Source organism: Equus asinus, chromosome 22, assembly GCF_041296235.1.
Source record: "Equus asinus isolate D_3611 breed Donkey chromosome 22, EquAss-T2T_v2, whole genome shotgun sequence".
NCBI classification, from domain to species: Eukaryota; Metazoa; Chordata; class Mammalia; order Perissodactyla; family Equidae; genus Equus; species Equus asinus.
This window is the reverse complement of record NC_091811.1, coordinates 31,618,259-31,643,797: the sequence shown is the minus strand read 5'-3', so window position 1 is coordinate 31,643,797 and position 25,539 is coordinate 31,618,259. Positions and strand designations below refer to the sequence as shown.

Here is a 25,539-nt window from a genome sequence, read left to right as displayed (position 1 = left end):
AAAGTTATAGAAGGTTTGTGGGAGAGGAACGCTGAGGAAAGAATTTTGTGCATGGTCAAGTTGGCTAAGATTAAAATGAATTTAATTAAGTAAATCAGGTGTTTTTTTTTTATTGAAGAAGATTCACTCTGAGCCAAATTTATTGCCAATATTCCTCTATTTTGTATGTCAGCTGCCATCACAGCATGACCACTGATAGATGAGTGGTGTAGGTCCATGACCAGGAACCAAACCCTGGCCACCAAAGTGGAGCACACTGAATTTAATACTAGACCACTGGGACTGGCCCTAAATAAATGAGTTTCAATATAAAAAGTAAGCTGGTGCAAAAATTAGAATTTGGTTTTCTCTCTCCTAAAAGGATAATTTTCTTGAAATTTTAGTCTGCTCTTGTTAAAGAGATTACAAAAAGTTTTTTCTTGACTTTTGAGTAAGTCTTCCTAAAAGACAGAAAGTCTGTGTTTTGTCAAAATAATTTCCTACATTCCAAAAGCTGAGGTCTCTCTATTAAGAAAACGAAGGTTTTTAAAAATTTGTTTAATTATTTGTTTCTCTTAACATCTTATGTTGTCACTTTGGTTAAACAGATAACTAGGCATTATTTCACAGTGAGTGTTGTTTCCTATTTGACCAAGTGTTTTAAAATCTTTGGATGTTTTTGACAAGCTCCTCAAATTCAAATCCTAAATTAAGTTTTTCTTTGAAGGTGAAAATTTCTCTGAGAATTTTCAGAGGGCCCCTGGGACTACTAAAAGAAATTTGTTCTCTCTTCCTGTAAAGAGGAAGATATTAAACTAATTAGGCTTATTTAGTATGTTAAATTACATGGGAAACATTGCCAAATAAGTGGTGACAAACTTTCTTAGGTTATATTATGTGGATAAATGTTATTGAAGTGTTTTAAAAATTACATAACATTCCTGAAATTCTGATCTATCCTGGTTATCAGTCATAATTGTAGTTATTATCTTAAAGTGTTGTATGTTGTTGTAGAAGTAACCAAGTTTCCTTGTCAATTGCCATTTTGAGTCTTTTGTCATTTACAGATAGTTATTGTTTTACTCTAATGCCTTTGGAAATGTTTCATCTTCAGAGAGATTCATGGAAAGGACTCTGACACTTACACTAGAATGCAGGTTTCTGATAAGCTTTCAGATCATGAAAATGAACTGGGTAAGAAATTACAGAACTCTAATGGAGAAACTGATGACTTCATGAAACTGCTAACAAAAGGTCAAGATCAAGAGTTGACTACATGAAACTGAATGAACTAATAAGAGTGATTATAATTTTTACGATTTTTTTGTTTGAAATATTGCTGATCTTTTAATGTTTTGTTTTTCCAGATTTTAGGAAACCTTTTTCTCTTTTCTCTTAAGCTAACTATGACTTATAGCAATTTGGTAAATTATACCTTTGTAAGCATAATTGAAACATTTATCTTTTTCTCCCTACCTGATCCCTCCAGAATTTAGAACCTCTTGGTGAGTGAATTTTTTATTTTCATGGCAATATAGTTGTTTTCATGAGTTCAATAAGAATCTGATCTCCTTATAGCAGGACACAATTGGAAACATTGGTTATATTACCAAGGCATTGAGAGGAGCATCTTATTTGAGAGAAACATGCATAGACTCAGACAACCAGACAGATTTGAGGAACAAAGATTGGACTTGACAGAATAAAGCCTCTTGGAAATATTTGCCTGGTACCTTTCTTAGAGGGTGCCCAGCAACCTTACCAGGTGAGCAAAGAAGGTCACTTCCCCAGTAGGTGAGAAGAACCTCAGGATGTTTTGGGGAACCTCAAGAGAAGAGAGGAATCCACCCACATCTATAGGTATTACAGGCAGAGTCTGATGACAAGTCCTTGGCTTGGCTTTCTTGGCCTTAAGAGGCCTTCAAAGTTCAATCCAAGATTCCTTATAAAAAATTCCAGGGGCTGGCCTAGTCGTGTAGCAATTAATTTCACTCACTCGGCTTTGGCAGCCTGAGGCTTGCCAGTTTGGATCTTGGGCATGGAGCTATGCATCGCTTATCAGGCCATGCTGTGGCAGGAATCCCACATATAAAATAGAAGAAGATGATCACAGATGTTAGTTCAGGGCTAATCTTCCTCAGCAAAAAGAGGAGAATTGGCAGTTGATGTTAGCGCAGGGCTAATTCCCCCCCCAAAAAAAATTCCACTAAAGCAGATTTGAAAGAGCCTATAGGATCAATTGCTACTCTTGCCATACTTATGTAAATATTTGGGCCAAGTTTATTGAAACTAGGATTACTTTGCAAACCCATAAGTTTTAATTTGGCTATCTTTGGTATAAATGGGGGGTGATTTTAGAGAGAAAATTATGCTTCAATAAAGACTATAGTACACATTCATGGATATTAGATTCTATTCCCGTTGTCTTTGAGGTTTTTGTTTTCTATCTGTAAGCTGGACAGGGTCCTGAATTCTTCTAGCCTCCTGAAGTATCTGGCTACAAATCTCCAACTAACCTTTTCAATTTTTTCCATCATTTTCATTTGGAATCATTGTGAACTGAAACCACCCTTTGTCCTGAATCCCTGCAGACTGAAGCTGGACAACTTGATATAAACTTAAGAGAGATTCATGCCTATTCATGTAAGCCACTCAAAAGATACCTGAACACCTGATGACATCATCAGAGATATTTAAAACTGCAAAAGATGCTTCAACACTAACATCTAGAAATCTTCTTGACTGGCTGCCCCTGGGCTCAGAAACTGGTTCATAATTTTCTCCAGCCATTACCCTTGTTTTTCTTTTTCTTTCTCTGGAAATTCTTTTTATGGAATACTTGGTTACTTGCTTACACAATATAGGCCTAATGTTGGGAGCCCATCTGCATCACTATGTTACTAAGAGACTGGTTCAATGAGATGGGCCAACCTATGACCCTTATTAGCAGGAATAAGCTAGAGTAGTTGTCACCCTATACCCCTCAAGATTAAGAAATGAACAACAAAAATGGGGATTGCTAACCATGGGCCCTCTAGGACCTGTTCAACTGACCCAATCTTATGAACAGAGTCATTAAAAAATTGTCTTTCAGAAAATTTGCAAAGTCAGGTAGCCAGAGCATGTGCAAAAGAAGAAATCTTGACCTGAAATAACTGCTGAACCAAAGAGTCTCCTCCCCATGGAACCAAAGGACTGGGACATGACTGGAACTTAAAAGTCAGACTCTTACAAGAAGAGAGGGATCCATCATTCAGGAAGATCCACTGTTAAAATTCCTTTCTCACCTTACCATAAATGTTTAGAACCTTACCATATATTCTTAGAGCCCACCAATCAAACCCTGTCCCACCAGTGTTTCAATGTGCCAGCCTGTTCTAATCTCTTAAATTTTGTCCTAAATCCTGAATTGGGGAGACAGATCTGAGGGCACACATCTCCTGTCTCCTTGAAGATTGATATCACAGAATAAAGCTGATTTCTCTTTTACAAAAGCCGATGCAATAATTAATTGGCTTATTTATTCACATTAGGCAAGAGAACCCCAATTTTGTGTGGTAACAATAAGTCAATTGTAAGAATATTTTTTTACATATTACTCATTACACAGTAGCTTCTTTCATTCTAATCACATTTGTAAATATCTTTTGGTCCATCAAGAACCAGAAAGATGATATCAAAATATTTCTAAGTATCACAAACATCACCAAAGAAAGACCTTCTTCAGATTTAAAGATTGATTTAAGTCAAGATATAGATTATTCTGTTAATATATACGCTTCAGTTGAAAACCCTAATTTAAAATATAATATCCTTTTAAACAACTGGTTGCCTTTTCTTTAAATAAAATCACTTATTTTAGTTTGGAAACATGAAACTCATTCTACCTTAAATCCATTGCAGCATTTAGTTTTTCTTTTCCTTGAAGGTTGTGCCTCTGTTGAATTATTCAAATGCTGATTTTGGTCCATCATTGAACTACAGATATCATGTGAATGTTTTCAATTGTCATCAATGTTTGGTTCAAAATGGTCACCTATTCAGGGAGAAAAAGTATAATTTATTTCACTTTAACAATATACAATTCATAAATAAGAAAAGCTGCAAAGTCAACATCAATCAATCAATCAATAAATCCACTAATATTCATTCAGGGCCTACTACGCCCTGAGCACTGGGCTAGGTAAATGCTGAACACAAAAGGAGGGGGAAAAAACATATACACACACAGTGCTAGCTTTAGGGAGATTATAATTTAGTTAGGAAGATAAATTTATGGAAAGAAATTCAAAACAACAAGTTAATATGATAATATAGAATCACACACTAGATTAGATGAACAAAAATTTTAAATTACAGAAATAAATTTTTAAAGTATTTTCTACATATCTACATTATGAGATTTAGGAAGGCAAATGTATGTTTAATTTATCTCTACAGTTTTACGAAGTGCCAAACAGTATCTTGCACATAGTAGACAGTCAAAATGGGTATAAAAATAATATAAAGACTTGCAATTAGAGTGGCCTAAGAAAGTTTCATGGAGGAGATACCTCTGGAACCAGGCTCAAAAGCAGGTGGAGCTTGAATTTGTTAAAAAGAGCAAAATGTACTCCAAGTACCTCTCAGAGAGACTCTGGCCATGCTTGACCTTACTTCAATCATGGTCCTGTTTTGTTCGTTTATTTTTGAAGAGAAAATATATGCATGCAGTTGAAAGTACAAAAGATCAAAAAGACATAAAGCAAAGACTCTTCCTCCAACCCTCATCTCCCCAGCATCCAGTTTCTCTTTCTGATGACTAACATTATCAGCTTATAGTGAATCTTATCCAGAAATATGATATGTATTTTTAATTAAGCACATAATATTTTCCTTTTTTAATACAAATGGCAGGATACCATTAACATTGTTCTCCTTTTGCCCTGCTTTATATACTTCACTGTATGTTAATAAATGGTCTCCTCAGTTTTCTTATGGTTGTAAGGTATTCCATTGTCCATAACCTATCTACCTAGTTCCATGTTGACAACCATTTATGTTGTATCTAATTATTTCATATTAGAAAATTTTCTTAATAAGTCATTTTATTTATGTGTGATAATATCTGTAGAATAAATTCCTATGAACAGAGTTTTGAGGTCAAAGTGTAAGAGGAATTATAATTTTGAGTATTATTAAGCCCTTATTTTAAAGACTAAATCAGTCAACTTGTTCCTTAGATTTGCTCTTTTATATAGAATAGTGGGCTCTTTGCTGAGGTTTAAAAAATGTATTCTTTTTTATATAAATGAGCATAATACATATTTATGTATCTAAAATATCTATTAATATACAGGCACACATAAGCATAGATATAGGGCTATTAATTGGGCAACAATTATACAATATATTTAATAATGCACAATTCAGTCTCATTATTTGTGGTAGAAAGTCATTACAAACACTGAAATAGCAAATACTGAACATTGCTCCTAGTGGAAATACAGGGATAGCTTCCTGTGAGCCTTTGGTCACAACATTTTCCTCAACTGATCAATACATAGTGTTTTGTGTATGCTTTTCTTTAAAGACAGCTTATTTAATTTATGTTTTTGATCTATTAACATGGAATTTGTGGCCAACAGACTCTATAGCTCATGCCTGAAGGAAACTTATATAACTCATATTTTTTCCATCAGGCATGTCCCAGCCTTCCTGCACTTAGGAACAGTGGCCAATACTTCAAGCACTATGCTTGGGAGCCATTTTAACACCAACAAAAAGCACAAAAGTGAAAAAAATATGGCACTAAATAGACTATGATAAGGTCAAATGTTTACAATACAAGAGCTGAAACAAGAAGGAAGAGCCACACCTTGCTTGACCTCAGCTGGGAACACGTGTGTCTTACAGCTAAAATTTTTTGCCACTCAGTGCACATATGCAGATGACCGTGAAAGAGCCTCAGTAGTGATTTTGGAGTTACAAATAAATTTTAATAAGGAGGCAAATTCACAAATACAGAATCCACAAATAATGAGGTTCAACTATATATTTTATTCATTAATTTATTCAACAGGGACTTATTGATTTCCTATATTATAAATATACAGACTATGAATATATTTGTAATTCATATTTAACGGATAATGTATAAAAATAGAAACAATAAATATAAGAGGATATTATCACTTGTGTATATGGACTTTATATAAACATATGTATGAATGCAGAAACCCATGTCTGTGTACATCTAAGTGAATCCAGTCATTCCACTTCTGCGTGTGCTCCATACATGCCTGTACCTGGGTAGTTTCAGTTACTGGGTGGAGTGAAATGAGGAGAAAATTAGCAGTTTGGTGGTCCAAAAGTCATAAGCAGTTCTTTGATAAATTTCATATTATTTTTTTCCCATGAATATCTCTTTTTGCATCTTTCCCCAGGATTTAAATGGTAGGAAATAATTTTTTACCACTTACCAATTTTTACCACATCTTTGAATGATTTGCAGGCTGGATATTCTCCCTTTAGCTTTAGTTTTTGTGGGTTTTTTTTCTTTTTTTTTTTTGGCTACTGAACAAATATTCTTGAAGGCCACTATCTCATCACTGCCAACCTTGTTTATTGCAATTGATTAAATTCTAATTATCATGTCTTCTAGGCTTCTCTCTATCCTATATATATCATACCCATCCTCAGAATCTTTCAGAAGTCACTTGTACCATACAAAATAAAATTCATACTTCTTATTTGAGAGTTTTCACAAACTAAAACCAGTCCTTATTTTTAATTATTTCCCAATACACCCATAGGCACCTTTGGCCACATGGAATCACTCACCCCAGAAGAAAACTCTGCCCCCTTATATGTTTCTCCTTAACCTCTAATGGTCTTCCTCATCTCTTGGTTGTAATTCTGCCTTAAATGATCGTCCTAGATATTTTCCCAGTTACCCCCACTTGAAATAACATCTCCCACACTGCTACTCCACTAGAGAACACACCTTGTAACACAGTCATTACTTTTCCCTGTATTTCCACTGCATTCCCAAAGACTCCTATGCCACCCGTCTCTCCCAAATATTGGGAAAAAATATCCATAAAAAAGTCAGACATGTGTGGGGCTGGCCCCGTGGCCGAGTGGTTAAGTTCGCGCGCTCCGCTGCAGGCGGCCCAGTGTTTCGTTGGTTCGAATCCTGGGCGCGGACATGGCACTGCTCATCAAACCATGCTGAGGCAGCGTCCCACATGCCACAACTAGAAGGACCGACAACGAAGAATATACAACTATGTACAGGGGGTCTTTGGGGAGAAAAAGGAAAAAAATAAAATCTTTAAAAAAAAAAAAGTCAGACGTGTAGGTACTTTTTTCTTCATTTCTGAGAAAGGTAAAATTGTAACAAGCAACTGCAAAGTAATTAGAACGTTGGAATATCAATTTAGGCTTGACTCTAAACACCACACTTTCCATTTCACCATGACATTGAGCCTGAGTTGGAGACACTCAGCATATTTTTCTCTGGACAATCTTTTCTTAGAGTCCCAAACAACTGACATACAAATGAATTTGGGTGACACAATGTATTTATAAGACAAGACCACGGGCATTCAGATGTGGTTTTGAAACTCTCTCTTGACTAGAACAGTCCTGTTCTGCCTAGCTTGATTGGTGTGGAGTAGAGGGCAGAATCTCACCAGCTTCAGCTTATTTGTGTGAAGCTTTTACCATTGGCGGGATCACAGAAAAGCAGTGCCAGCCAAGTGACTCAGTTTCTACTATGTACCTGCGGAACTGAGGAGGACAAAAGGGAAAACAGCATTTACTAACTTCTGAGACATTTTATGAAGGGGCTTCTTCCGTCCTCCACCTTACTTGGACAATAACAATTGTCTTATAAGGGTAGCCACCTTCCTGAATTGGTGAAGGGAATTAATATTTATTGAGTCCTTAGTTTGTGCTAGGAACCATGCAGAGCAGAATTTTTTTCTCATTTGATCAGAGAGAAAATTATCTAGAAAATTTCTTTTTTCTCTCACCTTCAGTCAAATTTGAGTTGAAACAAGGAAAGTAGAGGTGAGTAAGTGACTTTCAGCCACATCCCATTTCTTGATGTTTGCCAACTAACTTCCCATTCAGCATTATCCAGTTAAGAAGAATCAAAGAAATAGAGAGTAAGTCTAATAATTCTACGCAGTTAGTGAAAATAATTGCTTTGGAGCATATTTTTAGAAGGTAACCAGAGGTTCACTTTTCAGACGTGTTCAACTTGTCTAGAAAGTAATAGGAACAAGATTTCAAACTTTATTTTTAAATTATAAATGTGTGATTTTCTGCATTTTATCTTTGAAAGTATATAAACCTGAGGCTCTTCTCTCTCTAGTAGGGATATTTAATCAGTTTTAAGAGCTTAGAATATAAGTGTGTGGGAGACACAAAGCACAAAATGTGTAATATTTATCATGCTCATCAAAACATTTTTTTTCCCTGAAATTTGTGGAAGTTTCCCACATAGAAGAAATGCTGAAATTAGAGAATCTCAAAGGTTCTTACCTGGACTTGGAATCCTACAGCAACAGCCACAAGTCCATCTCTTTATCTGTTGTTAAAGTCTCTCTTTAAATAGTTAGTTGGCCTTTTTTCATCAGTCCAATGATGATTAACCATCTTATTAGGTCACTGTCCTGGGCAAAGAGAAGAAAATTAACTAGCTATTTTAAGGGTCTGCTCCAGACTAACGCATTTTAAAGGCTTTCTTACACTTTCTCAGAATTTCTAAATTATTTCTATGTGAAAGTTCAGTTATTAAGCTTTATTTCTAAGAGTAATTTATATTTGTTTACTTGAGTTGATTGCATAAGATTTTTTTCTTTAAAAATACAAATACAACAGATTATCCAAGGTATTTAAAACTCTTCCAAATAGAAAAAAATTCAAGGCAATTTTTTAAATGTGTCTACAGTTTGGCATTCAAAAGAAAAAAATGTACTCTTTTTGCTTGATACTTGGGTGCAGTTCTAATGTGACATGGATGATGTCTCATATAGAATAGTAAAGCGCCAATTCATTATAGATCTTCTAAGTGACAAAATTTTTTAAAAATGACAAAAGTCAAGATTACTTTGCGTGACAGTTTCCTTACATCAAAGCCTAAAGAAAGATCACATAGTTTCCTTCTACTGACTTGGTTTTTACAGAAGGGGAGAGCTTGACCCAATTGAAAGCTTTCCCGAGGAGGGACAAAGTTTCATTCACTCATTCACTAATTCAAACAGTATTGATTCCCTCCTATACTTCTATACTTCAGACATTGGGCTCTGTTCTGGAGGTAAACTAACGCAAGTAAGATTCAAACCTTTCTCTCACGTGAACAAATATATATATTTCTTATATTATATATATAACTATTATATACATACATAGCTATTATATAGAAAATACATATATAGTAGCTTATATATGTATTTATGGCTTTTATATAGAGAAAGCAAGGTGAATATATATGTATATATATGCACACATATATAGCAATGGGAGGATGCATAAATGAAAAGATTGTTACTCCTTATCACTTCTGCAGGACAATTATTGACACAGCTACAGCAATATGTATTTAAGTTCTTTATCTCAGTTATGATAGATTAATTCCATCCTGGTTTATTCTTGGAAGTATTGGAATCATAGCAAGAACCAGAGAGGGTCGAGAGGGGGCAGGGTTGGGAAATCCTCAATTTCTCAATTAAGGGGGATTGAGAAAAGTAGACCCAGGCTAGGAAGATTAGGGCCTGGGATTCCCAATAGTCCTCTGCTGTGTCAGAATGTGTGTCCAGGCTCTACACCCAGGAGATTTTTATTTAGTTGACCAAAGATTATGCTTTTTTAAAAAAATAAGCTCTTCAGTTAATCTTTATGGAACACTAGATTTTGAGAACCACCATAGCTGAGATAGAGAATGTTTTTAGTTGTTTTTGTGGACTTTCATTCCACTGAGAGTAGGAATATAATTTAGATGTTCCCATGCTAAAGATTTTTTTCTTCGAATTTCCATACTACGCAAGGCACGTCGTCTTGTTTTGAGACAAGTATACAAAAAGAATGAAGGTACAATAGTGTACATTAACTGAGAATCTTTCTAATTCCTAAACTAAAGCTATGTGGTGAAATTCTGGAATGTTGCCAGAGATCAAAGAGCATTTTCCATGCCCTTCTCTCTGTGTGACTGTTTGAGTAATTAGACAGCTCTTCTCGTGCAATTTGTGGAAGAATAAAAGCGGTCAGAGGAAAGACATTGCAACAGTTCTTTCAACATCAATATTATGCTAACATCCACGGGTCAATAGAATTGCAAAATTTGTTAAAAACAGTCTACTGATGTTTATTCCAGAGATAATCACCACAGTTCTGATGACGTATCATGTTCTTTGAAGTCTGATGAATTTTGAAGCCAATTTGTTTCTGCTACTTACCGGCAGTATGAACTTAAGTAGGTTAGTTAAATGGGTTCTGAGCACCAATATCCTCATCTATAAAGTAGCAAGACAATACTTGGAGTAAAGATTAAATAGAGTCTGTAAAATGCTTTACACAGTACTTGACACATTATAGATTCAATACCTAATACCTAATAAGATTCATTGTAGGACATTTGTGTATTATAAATATTTAGAGCAATTAATTCATACGAAAGGCATAAAAAGAAAATCTCTAAGACATGTGCCCAGCAGGTTTTTCCAACACTTTTTATTCCCAGAGTTCACAGGTGAATGCCACAGGTATGCTTTAAGAGGGAGTCTTCAGGCTCAAAGCAAATCTGCTGCTGCCTTCCCTTCACACCTCCCTTGGCAGTGGCGAAGAGGCATCTCCAAGAAGGCTGTATACTCCTGGAAAGAACTCTGCGTCTCTCTACTCACTGATGCTAAAGCCCTGGCATTATCATGATTAATTGTATTATGGCCATCATCTCCCTTACTTTAACCACCATCATAAGAAGGTGGGGATTCCCTGATCATTCTCCTCACCTCCTGTCTAATCACTATATGGCTCTGCATGTCCCTGTTTTTGTCCTTCATCCCCCTTCCTTCTCCCAATCCTGGACTGAGATTCTTCTCTGGAGCTTTTTGGAACTCATGGTTAATAACAAGTAGAATTCCCTTTACCTTCTCTGAATTTTTTTGCATCACCTTCTTGTTCTAAGTTACATCTGGCCCTTCCCTAAAGAAGGTGGGGGCATTACTCCACACCAGATGAACTGGTTTCCAACTTGCTTTACTTGGTTACTTCCTTTCCACTTTCACACCCTTTCCCTCAGAATCCATGGTTTTGAATCTCATATCAAAAGACAATGACTTATCCTCGTTGTTAGAATCATCTACCAATCCTCGAATCACTCCCACTTATTCCATGACAGTTTTAACTCTTGGTTCAAAGTCAATCTCTCACAATATTACTGTTATCGTAATTACTGGTGATTTCAATGACCATGAAGAGAATCCTAATTCTCTGTCTTCTTGATATTGCTATCAAGAATATTGTTATTGATATTGTTGTCTTCTCCAGTGACCTTCTTTCTACTGACTCCAACGGACATATTCTAGACCTTGTCATGCCAAAAACTGCAACTTCTCCATAATATCAATTTTAAGGATTGGATTACCACTATTTATCTTTTCAACTCACACTCTGTAGTATCTGTATGCAACAGTGCTTCCACTGACCAGGATCTATAATCCATTGACTGATTCTACCAGAGATTTCCCTGTTTCTTATTTCGTGTCCTCATTTCCTTCCATATCTGAGTGGTCATGGTAATAAGTTTCTTCCATATGTCTTCAAGTCATTTGTGACTCTTAGACCATTTTAATTGCTTGACAAAACCTCAACACTGATTAAATCCAACTCTTAGACTACTCTGTCCATTCATCCATGCTGCTGGATGCAGTTGAAGAAAAACCCTCAACCACATGGTGGTTAAATTTATGCTCAAATGGGCCTTTCATTTTGCCTAGGTATCATGTTACATTTTCTTAATCCATGTCGTCTTTCTATTTATTTTTTACCTTCACCTATCTCCTCAAAACTCTAGCACACTCCTTCCTATCCTCACCTTCAGCTGATGACTATTTCACTGACAAAAATGAAGAACAAAACTTCCCAAAGCTCCTTCCATCACATCTCTCTACCTACAGTATCAGTACCACATATTCTGCCTTGATGAACGTCTGTGCTCTAAGACCAGCCTCCACTTGTGCACCAGGTTGTCCACTCTCCTTGTGTTCCCAAGGATATCAATTTTCCCTTTCTAGAGAAATGTTCCCATCAACATATAAAGGTGCTGTCACTTTTCCATCTTCAAAGATCCGTCTTTTGATTCTATTCTCTTTCCAGATACTGCCCTATTTCTGTGCTATTTTTACAGGAAAAAAAGAGAAACTTCTCGAAAGTCTTACTTATAATTATTGTTTTCTATTCCTTTCCTCATATTCTCCCCTGAGCACAATCCAATCAAGTTTTTGCTCCCAACTCTCCACTCAGAGTACTCTTGCCTAAGGCATAAATTACCTAAATGCTGCATGTAATGGTCTTCATCTGATTTGAACTATTAGCAGCATTTTTCAGAACTGGTTATTCCCTTCTCCTGGAAATACTTTCCAGAACACCATCCTTTGTGGCTTTCTTCTTAATTCATCAGTTACTTCATTTCCACCTTATTTACTAAATCCTTTATGTATCTTTGGTCTCTTAATTGGAGTGTCTCAGGCTTCAACTCCCACTTATTCTATGATAACTTTCTGAGTCATTTCCACTGATTCCGTGACATAGGATTCAACCATTGTACTGAAGGTTGTATTGATCTCATTGTATTGATCCTATTTATTCTCATGTCTTTAATACCATCTGTATATTAATAATTCCAAAATTTTTATCTCTGGCCAGGACTTTATTCCTGAGCTCTAGATTTTTCCATTGCCTGCTCATCATCTCCCTTTAGATATGTAAAGGACATCTCATACTTAACATTTTCCAAGCTGTTCTTTCCATCTTCCCTTCCCAAACGTCTCCTTTTGTAGTTCTCTCTATCTTAGTAACTTGTAATTCTATCCTTCTAGTTGCACACACACACACACACACACACAATGCTGGAATCATTCTTGACTCCTCTCTTACTCACATCATATCAGGATCTAATTTCAAAATGCATCCAGAATCTGACCACTTCTTACCACTTCCACAGCTGTCACTCTGGTCCTGAATTATTGCAACATCCTCCAACTTGTATCTCAGCTTGTTTCCTTATACTCACCAACCCTCTTCCCCAACCCTACTTCCCTGTGTAGATTTCAACACAGCAGCCAGAATTGCCATGTCAAAACAGGTCATATCATGACACTGCTCTGCTCAAATCCTCTGATAGCTTCTTACATTACTCAGCATAAAGTCCAAAGAATGGCCTCAAGGTCCAAGAAGATATAGACCCAATACTCAGCATCTTTGTACTTGCTGTTCTTTCTATCTAGAATGTTCTTCTCCAGATATTTGCATAGCTCACTCCATCACATCTTTTAGTATCCACACAAATGATACTTTAACAAAGAGGTCTTCTCTGACCATCCCTTTAAATATTACCCTCTTTTACCTCAGTATAACTTATAACTACTTTATTTTTCTCTCATTAGCCATCATCTATGAATTCTGGTCACATCTCTTGTTTATTGTCTGCCTTCATCTGCCTCACCAAACATAAATTTACACTACAGTGTAAGCTCCAGAAGAACAAGGATAGGTTTGCATCTCTTTTGCTGTATCCTCAGTGCCTAGAACAGTGCCTGGTACCTAGTAGATACTCAATAAATGTTTTTTTTGAATGAGTGAGCAATTGAATTTTCCATATAAAGAAAACCTATGGCAAAGAAGTGATGTTAAAAGCAAAGACTTACACTGGGAAAATAAAGATGGTAAGGAAGCTGTCTATAATTCTATATGAAGCAGTTATCCAATTATTGATGGATGTGATTAAAATGTTGAAAACAGCCAATAATTCATTTTCTTTGAAGAGTCAAACTTGACACTGAATCAACATGAGGAAATTCTCTGTGAAAATTGTGTTCAAAATCTTCCAATGGCTTCCTAGCTCAATTAGAATAAATACTCAAGTCCTTTCTATATTCTACCAAAATCTACAGAATCTGTTCCCTGGGTACCCCTATAACATTATATCCTACTTAGTAATTTCTTCTTGGCAGTACAAGCCTCCTTGATCTTCCATAAATGTCCCAATCATGTTCCTGTCTCAAGACTTTTGTGTTTATTCAAAAGTATACAATTTAATGAGTTTTGACAGATGTATTCACCAACAAGACCAGATAATGAACATAATGATCACTCCCAAAAGTTTTCTCCTGCCCTTCTCTACCTTTCCCCACCCTAGACTTAACCATTGATCTTCTTTCCATCACTATAGATTAATGTATATTTTAAAAACTCTATATTAATGTAATCAAACAGTATGTACTCCTTTTTGTCTGACTTGTTTCATTCAACGCAATTATTTTGAAATTCAGCCATGTTGTTCTGTACATGAATAGTTCATTCCTTTCTATCCTGATTAATATTCCATTACTATATGAATGTATCACAATTCCTTTATCTACTCATCTGTTTATAGAAATTTGAGTAGTTTCCAGTTTGGGGCTATTACAAATAAAAGTGTTATGAATATTTTCTTATAAGTCTTTGTGGGACATATGCTTTCCTTTCTCCTGAAAAATATCTAGTATTGCAATGATTGGCCATATGGAAGGTGTGTGTTAAGTTTTTAAAAAATTCTAAACTGTTTTCCAACATAGTTGCATCATTTTGCATTCCCAACAGCAGTATGTACGAGTTTCAGTTCCTCCATATCCTCACCAACATTTGGTAGGAATAGGCTTTTTAATTTTAGTCCTTCTAGTAGATGTGCAGTGGTATATAAGTGTGGTTTCAATTTTCATTTCCTTGATGACTAGTGATGCTGAGCGTCTTGTCACGTGCCTATTTGCTATTTATCTCTGTCTCTCTCTCTCTCTCTTTTTTTTTTTTTTTTGGTGAAATGTCTACTCAAATCTTTGTCTAGTATTTTCTGGGATGTTTGTCTTACTATTGAGTTGTAAGAGTTCTTTAGAGGTCTCCAAACAATATCTTCACTGGATATATATTCGTAAAGATTTTCAAGAGTAAAAGTTTAAAATTTTGACGAAGTCTAATTTATTATTTTTTCCCATACAACTTGTGCTTTATTGTGTGCTGTGTGAGAAATCTTTGCCTAAATCAAGGTCAATGAAGTTTTCTGATTTTGTTCGAGAAGTTTTATATTTTTAGCTATTACATTTAGTTCTCTAGTCCATTTTTAATTAATTTTGGTGCAAGGTTTGAGGCAAGGGTCAAGGTTCCTTATTTTGCCTGTTTTTATCCAATTTATTTAGCCTCATTTGTTAAAAGAATTATTCTTTCCCTATTAACTTGACTCGGAATCTTTGTAAATTATCAGTTAAACATAAATGTGTGGGTCTGTTTCCAGACTCTTTATTCTGTTCCATTGATCAACATATCTATCTTTATATCAACACCATAGTATCTTGATTATTATAACTTCATAATACACCTTGAAATCAGATACCATAAGTCTTCCTATTTTCTTCTTCTTTTTTAAGAATGTTGTGGCTATTCTAGGTCCTTGGTATTTCCATATAAATTTTTGATTATGCTTATCAATTTCTGAAAAAAACTCTACTGGCATTTGGGTAGGGACTGTAGTGACTATAGACCAATTTTGGTATAAATGGCATCTTAGCAATATTGAGTCATACAGTCTATGACCGTGATCGCTCTCTCCTTTAAGTCTTCTTTAATTTCTCACAGCACAGTTTTGTAGTTTTCAGAGTACAAGTTTTTCATATCTTTTGTTAAATACATTAAGCATTTCATATTTTTATACCATTACAAATTACATTATTTTAATTTCAATTTCTGACAATTTTAATTTCAATTATTTTAATGCTAACATATAGAAGTAAAACTGATTTTTGTATATTGTGCTTGTATCCTGAAACCTTACTAAACTCAGTTAGTAGTTCTAGTGGATTTTTAAAAATATATTTCTGAGGATTTTTAATGTAGATTACTATGTTGTGTGCAAATAAAGATAGGTGGACTTCTTCCTTTCCAATTTGGATGCCTTTTATTCCCCTGCCTTATTGTACTGTCTGGGACCTCCACACCAGTACTTTTTCAGACTATCATGTCACATAATAGAAGCGGTGAGAACAGGCATCCTTCTCTTGTTCCCAATATTAGGAGAGAAAGTTTTCAGTTTTTCACAATTAACTATGATGCTAGGTGTATGATTTTGTAGATGTAGGCTGAAAAAGTTCCCTTATATGTCTAGTTTTCTGAGAGTATTTTTTATCATTAGTGAATGGCTTAAGATTCAAAAGTCAATCAAGGTAATTCACTGCATCAGCAAAATAAAGAGGAAAAAATCTTATATATAATTATCTCAAAACATGCAGAGAAGGCATTTGGTAAAATTCTTCATTCACTCATGAGTAAAACACTTAGCAAACTATGACTAGAGCTTCCTTAAGCTAAGAAAGTATCTATTAGAATACCTAAATAATCGTTATACTTCATTATATTTTTATTGGACATCAATGTACTAATGGATAGGAGACAAAGGGACCAATAAATTGGAAGTCCAATGAGTTTGTAGGAAGGATATGCTGAGAGTAGTTGAAGGAATGACATCAAGGAAAGAAGTAGAAATCTAAATGTATTATTTTGGAGCAGTTCCAGGTGATGACAAATACCAGAAAATGGCTATGGGATGGGGTGACTGAAGTGCAGTGGAGTACATTTTTCCCACTGCTCAACAAGGCATAGAAATTCTACTCAAGGCTGTTTCCATTAAGCCTTCAGGGCAGTGCTGTGCAACAGCACTTTCTGTGATGATGAAAGTGTTCCATAAGTGAACTCCTGAATGTAGTAGCAACTAGATACATGTGGCTATTAAACACTTCAAATGTGGCTAGTATGACCAAGAAACTGAATTTTCAGTTTTATTTAATTTAGATTTAAGTAGCCACGTGTAGCTAGTGGCTACCTTCTTGGACAGAATAACTTCAGGGTGTCAATCTGTACCGTGGTTGAGGTGGAGCAGAGGAAGAATGGCCTTTTTCCAAGAGTGTCACAAAATCTCACTTAAACCATCCCTAGGCTTTAATCTAACTTCTTCCAAGTCCTTAAATACCAAATCATTAGCCTGTGAGGAAACAGAGGGGATAGGCAATGCTCTATTACTTCTAGTTTTTATATTATTTCTCTCTTTCCCCTCTTCTCTTTTCTCTCCTTTTCATTTCCTGCTATCTCTAAGGATCAAGGATCATGCACAAGGACAGAACATTAAAATCCCTCAATACATGGTAGCTGTTATAATAGGCTTTTTCTAATTACAAACAATACTCTAGTGAATGCCTTTCTACGTACATATTTGAGCACATGTGTGATTATTTCTATAGTATACTATCCTTGAACCAAAATTACTTATTCGAAGAGTGTAAGCTTTTCAAAACTGACTTTTCAAACTGCTTTCCAGAAAAATTCTATCAATAACAGTCCCTCCATATATATTTCACCTCTCAATTCATATCTATTGGTCATACCTTTTTTTCAATCTTGGACAATTAATCAGTTGCAAACCAGAAACTAACTATTGTTTCATTTTGCATTTATTTGATTATAGACCACATTCATGCTAATTCCACAAGACCTTATGACAGAGTTCTCTAATATATTATATGATACACATATTCTTTCCCTCAACTCTTTCTGGTACTCTTTGGCTCAAACTCAGAATAATAATTTTTTGTACTCAAATGGCAAAAATGTGTGTCCAATTGAATAGCACCAGTACAACATTTGGTTTCCTACAACAGAAATCCTAATTACCCCGCTTTCTGATATGTTCTTAACACTGCAGATCACAAAATAAATATATTTTTTCTGGAAATTCCAACTTTCCTAGAGAATTCTCAAGTTATTTACTCCCACATGATATAACAAAGACCAGTCACAGTCCCCAAAATTGTCTTTGCAGCAACAGAATTCTTCTGTCCTCCACCATTGCAAATCAAGTGACCCCTGAAATTCCAGTCATGACCTTACCTCTTTGGATCATCTTGACCAAATTCCTCAGGCCTCTGTAAGTGTGTTCTGTGTCCCAAACACTTCTTCACAGCTTTAGATGTCCTCTGGGATACCTTGGATATCTGTAGCTGCCTAACAATTTTTATAACACAACATACTGGCTAGTTCAGTCAGTCACTCCAGAAGCTAGGACGAGAGAGAGCTGGTAGGTTTTGGAGGCCTAGGTGAACAGAAGCTGACACTACATCTACAAATCAGAAACAAATGCAGAGACCCAGATAGAAACTACCTGTGTGGTACTGAAGATTGTGAGATTCTCCAGCCAGTAGGTGGAAGCAGACTCCTGTCTGTAAAGATGGCTATTCTAAGCAGTTCACATATCTGAGTAGTCATCTAGCACTTTGCAGTAAAAGCTGCTTTCATTCTTCAGGAATTAGCTCTTTCTTGGGCAATATTTATGCAGTCACTAATCCCTACTCCAAGGAGATTAGGAGCCTTCACAAATTTAACCCATGCCTAGGATATTACAATGTTTTTTCCATGCTACTTCAGGTTAGGTGAAGTAAACATAATAACTAAAGAGTAAAACATCATCTGCGTAGGTTTTTAATGCTGATAAATTAATTGTGTTACACGGTAAAATGAATTATGTTCCTGTTCCATCCTCCCAGAAAGACAGAGCTATTTGGCTTAGGGTCAGGAAGGCAGGACTGGACTTGGAAGGGCAAATCCATAGCAGGGAAAGGAGTAGGGGGGAGGGCATACATGACTTAGTAATGGGGATGATGTGAGCGTGAGCTCCCTGAAGGCAGGGGTATATCTACGGTGCTTGCTTCAAAGTCTAACACAGTTCTGGATACCTAATGGATACCCATGAAATATTTGTTGAATAAAATGTTGAAAGATTAAATAGAAGTTTGGTGTCTTTTCTCAGAATTTGACATCTCAGCAGTGTCTTTTGTAAACTTCATGTAATGTATAAAATAAAGTTGAAGGGCAGAGGAGAATAATGACATGGGAGGCTGAATAACGGCCCCTAAAGATACCCATGCCCTAATCCTTGGAACCTGTGAGTGTTAACTTACACGACAAAAGTCCCTTTGCAAATATAATTAAGACCTTAACATGAGGAGAGTATCCTGGGTGATCTGGATGGGCTCTACATGTAATGAAAAGAGTCCTTTAAGAGTCAAGAAGAAGGAGATTTGACTACAGTCAGAGGAGAAGGCAATGTGATGATAGAAGCAGAGACTGGAGTTATACACTTTGAACATGGAGGAAAGGCCACAAGCCAAGGAACTCAAGTGGTCACTAGAAACTGGAAAAAAGTAAAGAAACAGATTCTCCTCTCAGAGCTTCCAGAAAGAATCAGCCCTGCTGATACCTAGACATTAGCTTCATGAAACTGATTTCAACTTATGACCTTTAGAGCCGCAAGAGAATAGATTTGTGTTATGTTAAGCTACTAAGTTTGTGATACTTTGTATTGCTATAAAATAGGAAAATATTACAGGTGGTAATTGCTTTCTTCATGCCTCATCTTTCTTTCTCTGCTGGCCTCCAATGTTATATGTAACCAATAGAATACGAAGTCAAAGTCATCTGGGCAATATTATCTGTCCTAGGAGGAAAGGCTTGACCACTGGGAAAAACAGTGTCAGAGAAAAGACCCTGACACTGGAGTCCCAGCCAGGTCAGCCTCCAGGTGGAGGAGTAGAGTCCTTCAAAAAAGAACTAAATTTTGGAACACCTTTACAAATACTTTAGTGACTTAAAGGCTGGTGAGAGTCACCTTTATTTCCATACGTTGAGAAATATAGGCTTGAGCTGATCTCTAATTATTTGTGTCATCTAAATACATTAGGAAATTTACCCCAGTCTTGGGTCCATGGAAAGTAGCTGAAAACTGGAGAGTGAGTACAACCGTCTAGTGCTGAAGACCTCAACTCATTCAGTTGAAACCAGTTTATTGAGCAGCATTAATATGCTAAGCAATGTGCTCATGCTAGGCATCTACACTAATAAATAAGTTATGCTCCTGTCTTCAAGAAGCTCATAGACTAGTTAGAGAGAAAATGAGTATCTTTGGAATATACTGTTCCCTCAGTAATACTCTTGTTCATTCATGCACAAAGAATCAATCCTTTAATTTCTTTGAACACAGTTAAGCATTACTAAAAAGTTCAAACTAAATGCTAGGGGATTCAGAAAAGCAGGTGTTGGGAGTGGTTTTGTGGTAACACCTTATTTGATCTTTACTTTCTGTTCCTCTATATCAGTGGTCAGCAAATTATGTACTGAGGCCCAAGAGTAGCCCCTTAAGAGTTCTTGTAAATAAAGTTTTATTGAAACACAGCCACACTTATCCATTTATTTATTGTCTTTGGCTGCTTTCACGCTACAATGGCAGAGTTAAGTGGTTTTGACAGAGATGATATGGCCTACCTCAAATGAATACTGTCTGACCCTTTTTCAGAAAAAGTTTGCTAACCCCTGCTTTTGAGGATTTCATCGCTTTCTAGCTATTGGTCTTACTTTCTATGGTGGGCTCCATATTAAAATCTATAATGGGTAAAAACATTTAATATCAATTATTTGATGACTAGACTCAGACTGGAGCGTGAATCTTCTTTCTCATTAACCTACATTCCACTCTCTTTGTCAAATTTTTTGTCTAAGGACTCCCTCTCTCCCAGGTTAGTGACATCAAGACTTACCCTATCCTTCATTGATGATCCCATATAATAAGAATAATGAAAGTCTTTTCCTTATAGGTCTTCCCACTCTTTCAAAAGCCATGTGTATACATGGTAACACAGGGGTAAATTACGTCTAAGATATCTACGATTAAGTAGAGATGTGTCCAGTAGGCAGCTCTAGATTAGAGACATCGCATTTAGGAGTCATAGTAGAAAAAAATCTTTGAATGTAAAAGAAATGACTTAAGAGAGGGTGTGAGTATGAATACCAACATCACAGAAATTCAGAAGAGAGGGCAATGAAGGAAAAGCCTGAGAGGAAGCTGTCAGCGAGGTAGGAGGGGATCCAAGAGACAATGCAGTCACAGAAGCCTAGAGAGTAGAAATCATAAAGTAAAAAGAATTAAAGATATTGAGTGCTAATGAAAGCTTGAAAAAAATAACTAAAATTCATGTATCAAGTTGGAAACTATATTATCTGAAAATCAGATTATAGAGTATTGTAGAATGAATATGTGTTGCACTCGGACAAACAGTATGTCTTGGTCATCTTAGAACATGGCGGCACCGTAGTAAGAGTGTGGATTTGAACCCAGGTCTGCTGTATACTCTCTTTGTGACTTTGTGGAAATTAGTTAACCTCTCTAAGCCTCAGTGTCCTCCTCATTTGTAACACAGGGATATTTATTGCACACACATCTAGATGGCTCAGATCATTAAACGAGGTGATATATTTATAGCAGTTAGCACAATGCCTCTATATAATTAGTGGTTAATGAAAAAATGCTTATCGATATTCTACAGAAATAGCTTTGGAAACCTAGTTACGATAAAAGAAGAGGGATAAAACAGTAACTACAGGGAGCTGTAGGGTCAAGAAAGAATTGTGCTCCTTTCTCTTGTCTGTTTTTTTAAATACTTAATAGCTGGAGAGAAAGGAACTTACCATCTAGCGGGAATGCAATATTAGAGAAAAGCTGAAAACTCGAAGAGCACTTTATTCAAGACCCAGAGCTTTCATCAGTTTCCTGTGTACAGAGTCAATGGCTCAAGAAATCTTGAGCCTACAGGTTGGAGGAATGGGAGGCATGGAAATGGCAGGGAGGAGGAAGAATGCAGGCACAGGGGCACCTTAGCAGCAACTGATGCCCCTGGCGATCTGGGAAATTGCTAGGACTGTAGGATGTTATCATGAAGGCAAAGAATTAGGGAGACCGTGTGGCGAGAATGACTGGACTCCATGAGGTTTGGTGAAGCGGGGAGGATTGTAGGTGATGTCCAAGCACACATATGGCACTTTGTCAACTCCCAGGCAATTCTGGCCCAGATTTACAACAGCAAAGATGCTTTTTCAGAATTGCAGTATACTATATACTTTCAAAATGGCCAGAGCTCTGGCAGGGTTTTTTTTTCTTTTCTTTTCTTTTTAATATGTGTTTCTGTCTAAGGCAAAACAGATTTACTTGTTAGCCTTCTAAATACTTTTCTGTCTTGGAATTGGAATCTTTCGTTACTTTGGATTTTGCTTATGAAGCATGGAGTACGTTCCAATTGCATTGGCCTTGGGCATGAAATAAATCAATGCCTGGATTTTTAAAATATGGATTTAATCCAAGCAGACCTGGCCTAAAGCACCATATAAGCTAAGATTGAGTTGTACCGATGTTGGAGGCTGAATGTTAGAAAATGTAATCTATCAAAGGGTCTAATGTGTACATGCACCTGAGGAACCCCAGTATTAAAGTCCAACTAATTGTAAATAATTCCTTAATAAAGCTTTTCTGTAGACAGTCACTCATGTAAAACTTTGGATAAAAGTTTTGTTAGCTTCCAGTGTGTGACATCTATTTACACATTTTTTAAAGAGCAAATTGATTCTTTTTAAACCTCCAAATGGCATCTCCAAATTTTTACTTAGTGGTCCTTCATACGTGTCTCAAATATGGGATGTTTTATTCATTCAGTTGTGTGCTTACTCTGTTTTAAGTTCATTACGGCAGGGAATAACAACTACTCTTTGACAAGCTGTGGAGCTTGCAGACAATAAACAAATTAGCAAGCAGATATATATTAAGAAGTGATAACTGCTACAAAGAGAAATAAGTAGGGTTCATGGGATAGAGAGGGACCGAAAGTGTTACTTTAGATAGGGTAGTCAGGCACGGCCTCCGAAAGGCTGATATTTGAACAAGGAGAGAGTGAGGGATCAAATCACAGGGGGCAAAATGCTGCAGGCAGAGGACTCAGGATGTGCAAAGAGCCTGACACAAGCGCTGCTTCATCTGTTGGGGGAAGAGAAAGGAGGTTGGAGTCGGGCAGAGCGAGTTCAGTGTGGGAGGTGTGAGAGGAAACGAGATCTGAGAGGTAGTTGTGCTTAGGTTAGGTAAGGCCATGGTAACATTAAATATATGTAATGTCAATTATATGCTATATCAGTGTGAGTGCTTTATTTACAAAGTTATCAGAGTTTCTTAGACCAGTTTTATCCCAGGTTAGTTCGCCTTGAATTTCAGTCTTTGATTTTCCACTCAGGTTATCAGTGGCAGGTCTTGCTGTAGAGATCACAGGGCATTGGAGCGCCATCTAGCAAGCTCAGCACAGCTAGTAGGTAACTTGATTTTGTGAACTGAGACCTTTCTTCTGTGGCCCTGATCCTCCTCTCAGTTAACTAACAACTTCTGAGATCCCCTCCAAGGCTGATACTGTGATTACTATATGGTAATAGGTGCTCTGTGTTCATTCGTTGGCCCTAGTGACCTTATAGGGTTCTTTGCAGGGTGTAAGCTGCCAAATGCTTTTTTTCATCACAAGTCAGCCATTTTAGCCAGCCCAGAAATCTAGGCCCGAAAGAAAAAGGAAAAAAGAAAGCAACAACATAGGCAAACTAATTTTGCTGTTTAAATAGTGGGGAAAAATTGTGAAACAGAGGCAAAAAATTGCTATCACGGTCTCTACTGATTTGAACTTCGAAAAAAATTCAACCAGGTATGGTGAGTGTCAAGAACGCTAGACTAGGCAACAGAAGGTGAATTTAAACTCTTGCTCTGCCGATACCTGCCTCTATGACCTTAGCAAGTCTGGTAAACTTATATAATCCTCTGATAGCCTTAGGTTTTTCATCCATACAGGGAAGAAATATTATTGATCTTTATGTGGAATTAAGAGGAAAAAATATATATACTAAAATTCCTTATAGACTCTAAAGACATACACAAAAGTGAAAGATTATATAGAAATGCTGCAAGATAAAATACATATTTAAATTGATATTGAGGGGCTGACTCGGTGGTATAGCAGTTAAGTTTGTGAGTTCAGAGTAGGGCCCGGGATTCACTGGTTTGGATCCCTGGTTCAGACTTACGCACTGCTTATCAAGCCACGCTGTGGCAGGCATCCCACATATAAAAAAATGGGAGAAGATGGGCAAGATGTTAGCTCGGGCCAATCTTCCTCAGCAAAAAGAGGAGGATTGGTGGCAGATGTTAGCTCAGGGCTAATCTTCCTCAAACAAAACAAAACAAAATAAAAACAAACTAAAAAAGATAAATCAATATTGAGTCTTCATAGAAAAAAAATGTGATTTGTACAGCGTACCAAATATCTAGCTTCTTAGGTAATAGAAAACAGTGTTTTTCATTATTCGCTATGTTTTTTCAGTATGTTCACAATTTCTAAGGATCAAGAAAAACTTTAGAGCACTTAATCTATTCTACTTCCACATTATTTCATTTTATTCTTGCCAAATTCTTTCTAAAGAGAAGTCAATAAAGAATATAGAAATTTCAGGAAGAGTTATGTAAGGTGTGATTTTATGAATCCTGTTCTCAATTCCTACATGAAGTTTATTTTTCCCTTATCATTAGTTCATTCAGTTATTCAATATTGAGTTTGCAGCAAGTGTCAGGTAATGGATGAGATAGTATAGACTGATAAAACAGAGTCTACATGGGCCACCACCTAGTATGATAGGGGTACTGTGAGGCTGAGGTCCAGACAACGCTGACTGGAGGTGACTGAACTAAACTGTTAAGGAGGAGGAGGAGTTAGTCAGGTCCTTGCTAAGGACATGATGCTAGTGCTCTGTGGAGCCATTTAGAAATGCAGAATCTCAGGCCTTACCCAGAACTACTGAATCACATCTGCATTTTTAACAAGATCCCCAGGGGACTCAGACACGGTGAAGTTTGCAAAGCCCTGAGCTGGGTGAAAAGTGAAAGATGAAAAAAACGAGAATGTTTTCTAGGCAAAGCTGGTAGCAGGTCCAAACAGGACATTTAGGAAACTTCATGTAATACAATGTGGCCGAGGGATCCAGGTGAAGAATCTGAGCCAGGGGAGTTGTGGGAGATGGAGCCGAGGAGGTTATCAAGGACCAGATCCTGAAAGGCCACACTTTGCCAAGGAAGGCTGAGGTTTCCTGAGAATGTTGGGAGGCTACTGGATGATTTTGAAGAGCAAAATATCACAAGCTGATTTTAATTTTGGATATATAACATATATTAATATGACTGGGTTTTCTAACAGACAAGAAAAACATGGCACAGGAGGTATAAACTTTGAAAAGAAGGAGACAAAATAATACTCTTTCATAGATACTCCAATCACCTCCCAAGAAACACCTAGAAAATCAACTGAACAAACTAAACCAAAAATGGACTTTGGTAAAGAAGGCTGGTTGCAATATAAACGTGCAACAAATGATGGC

The 25,539-nt window shown here is 36.5% G+C and overlaps 1 protein-coding gene across 3 annotated transcripts in view; it reads right to left on the bottom strand.

The window, feature by feature from the left end:
- LOC106825571 (solute carrier organic anion transporter family member 1B3-like) overlaps positions 1-18,563 on the bottom strand; it is a 78,545-nt gene extending 59,982 nt beyond the window's left edge. The window contains exons 1-3 of one of the 3 annotated variants that reach the window (XM_014832447.3): positions 18,154-18,563; positions 8,512-8,642; positions 3,867-4,015 (exon numbers count right to left, since the gene is read on the bottom strand). In XM_014832447.3, coding sequence (XP_014687933.1) covers positions 3,867-3,953 — 87 coding nt within the window. In that variant the 5' untranslated portion in view covers positions 3,954-4,015; positions 8,512-8,642; positions 18,154-18,563. Of the gene's footprint in view, positions 1-3,866; positions 4,016-8,511; positions 8,643-18,153 lie in introns of those variants that run through there. The other 2 variants (XM_070494218.1, XM_070494219.1) reach the window with 2 other exon arrangements.
- Between the last annotated feature and the right edge of the window lie 6,976 nt (positions 18,564-25,539).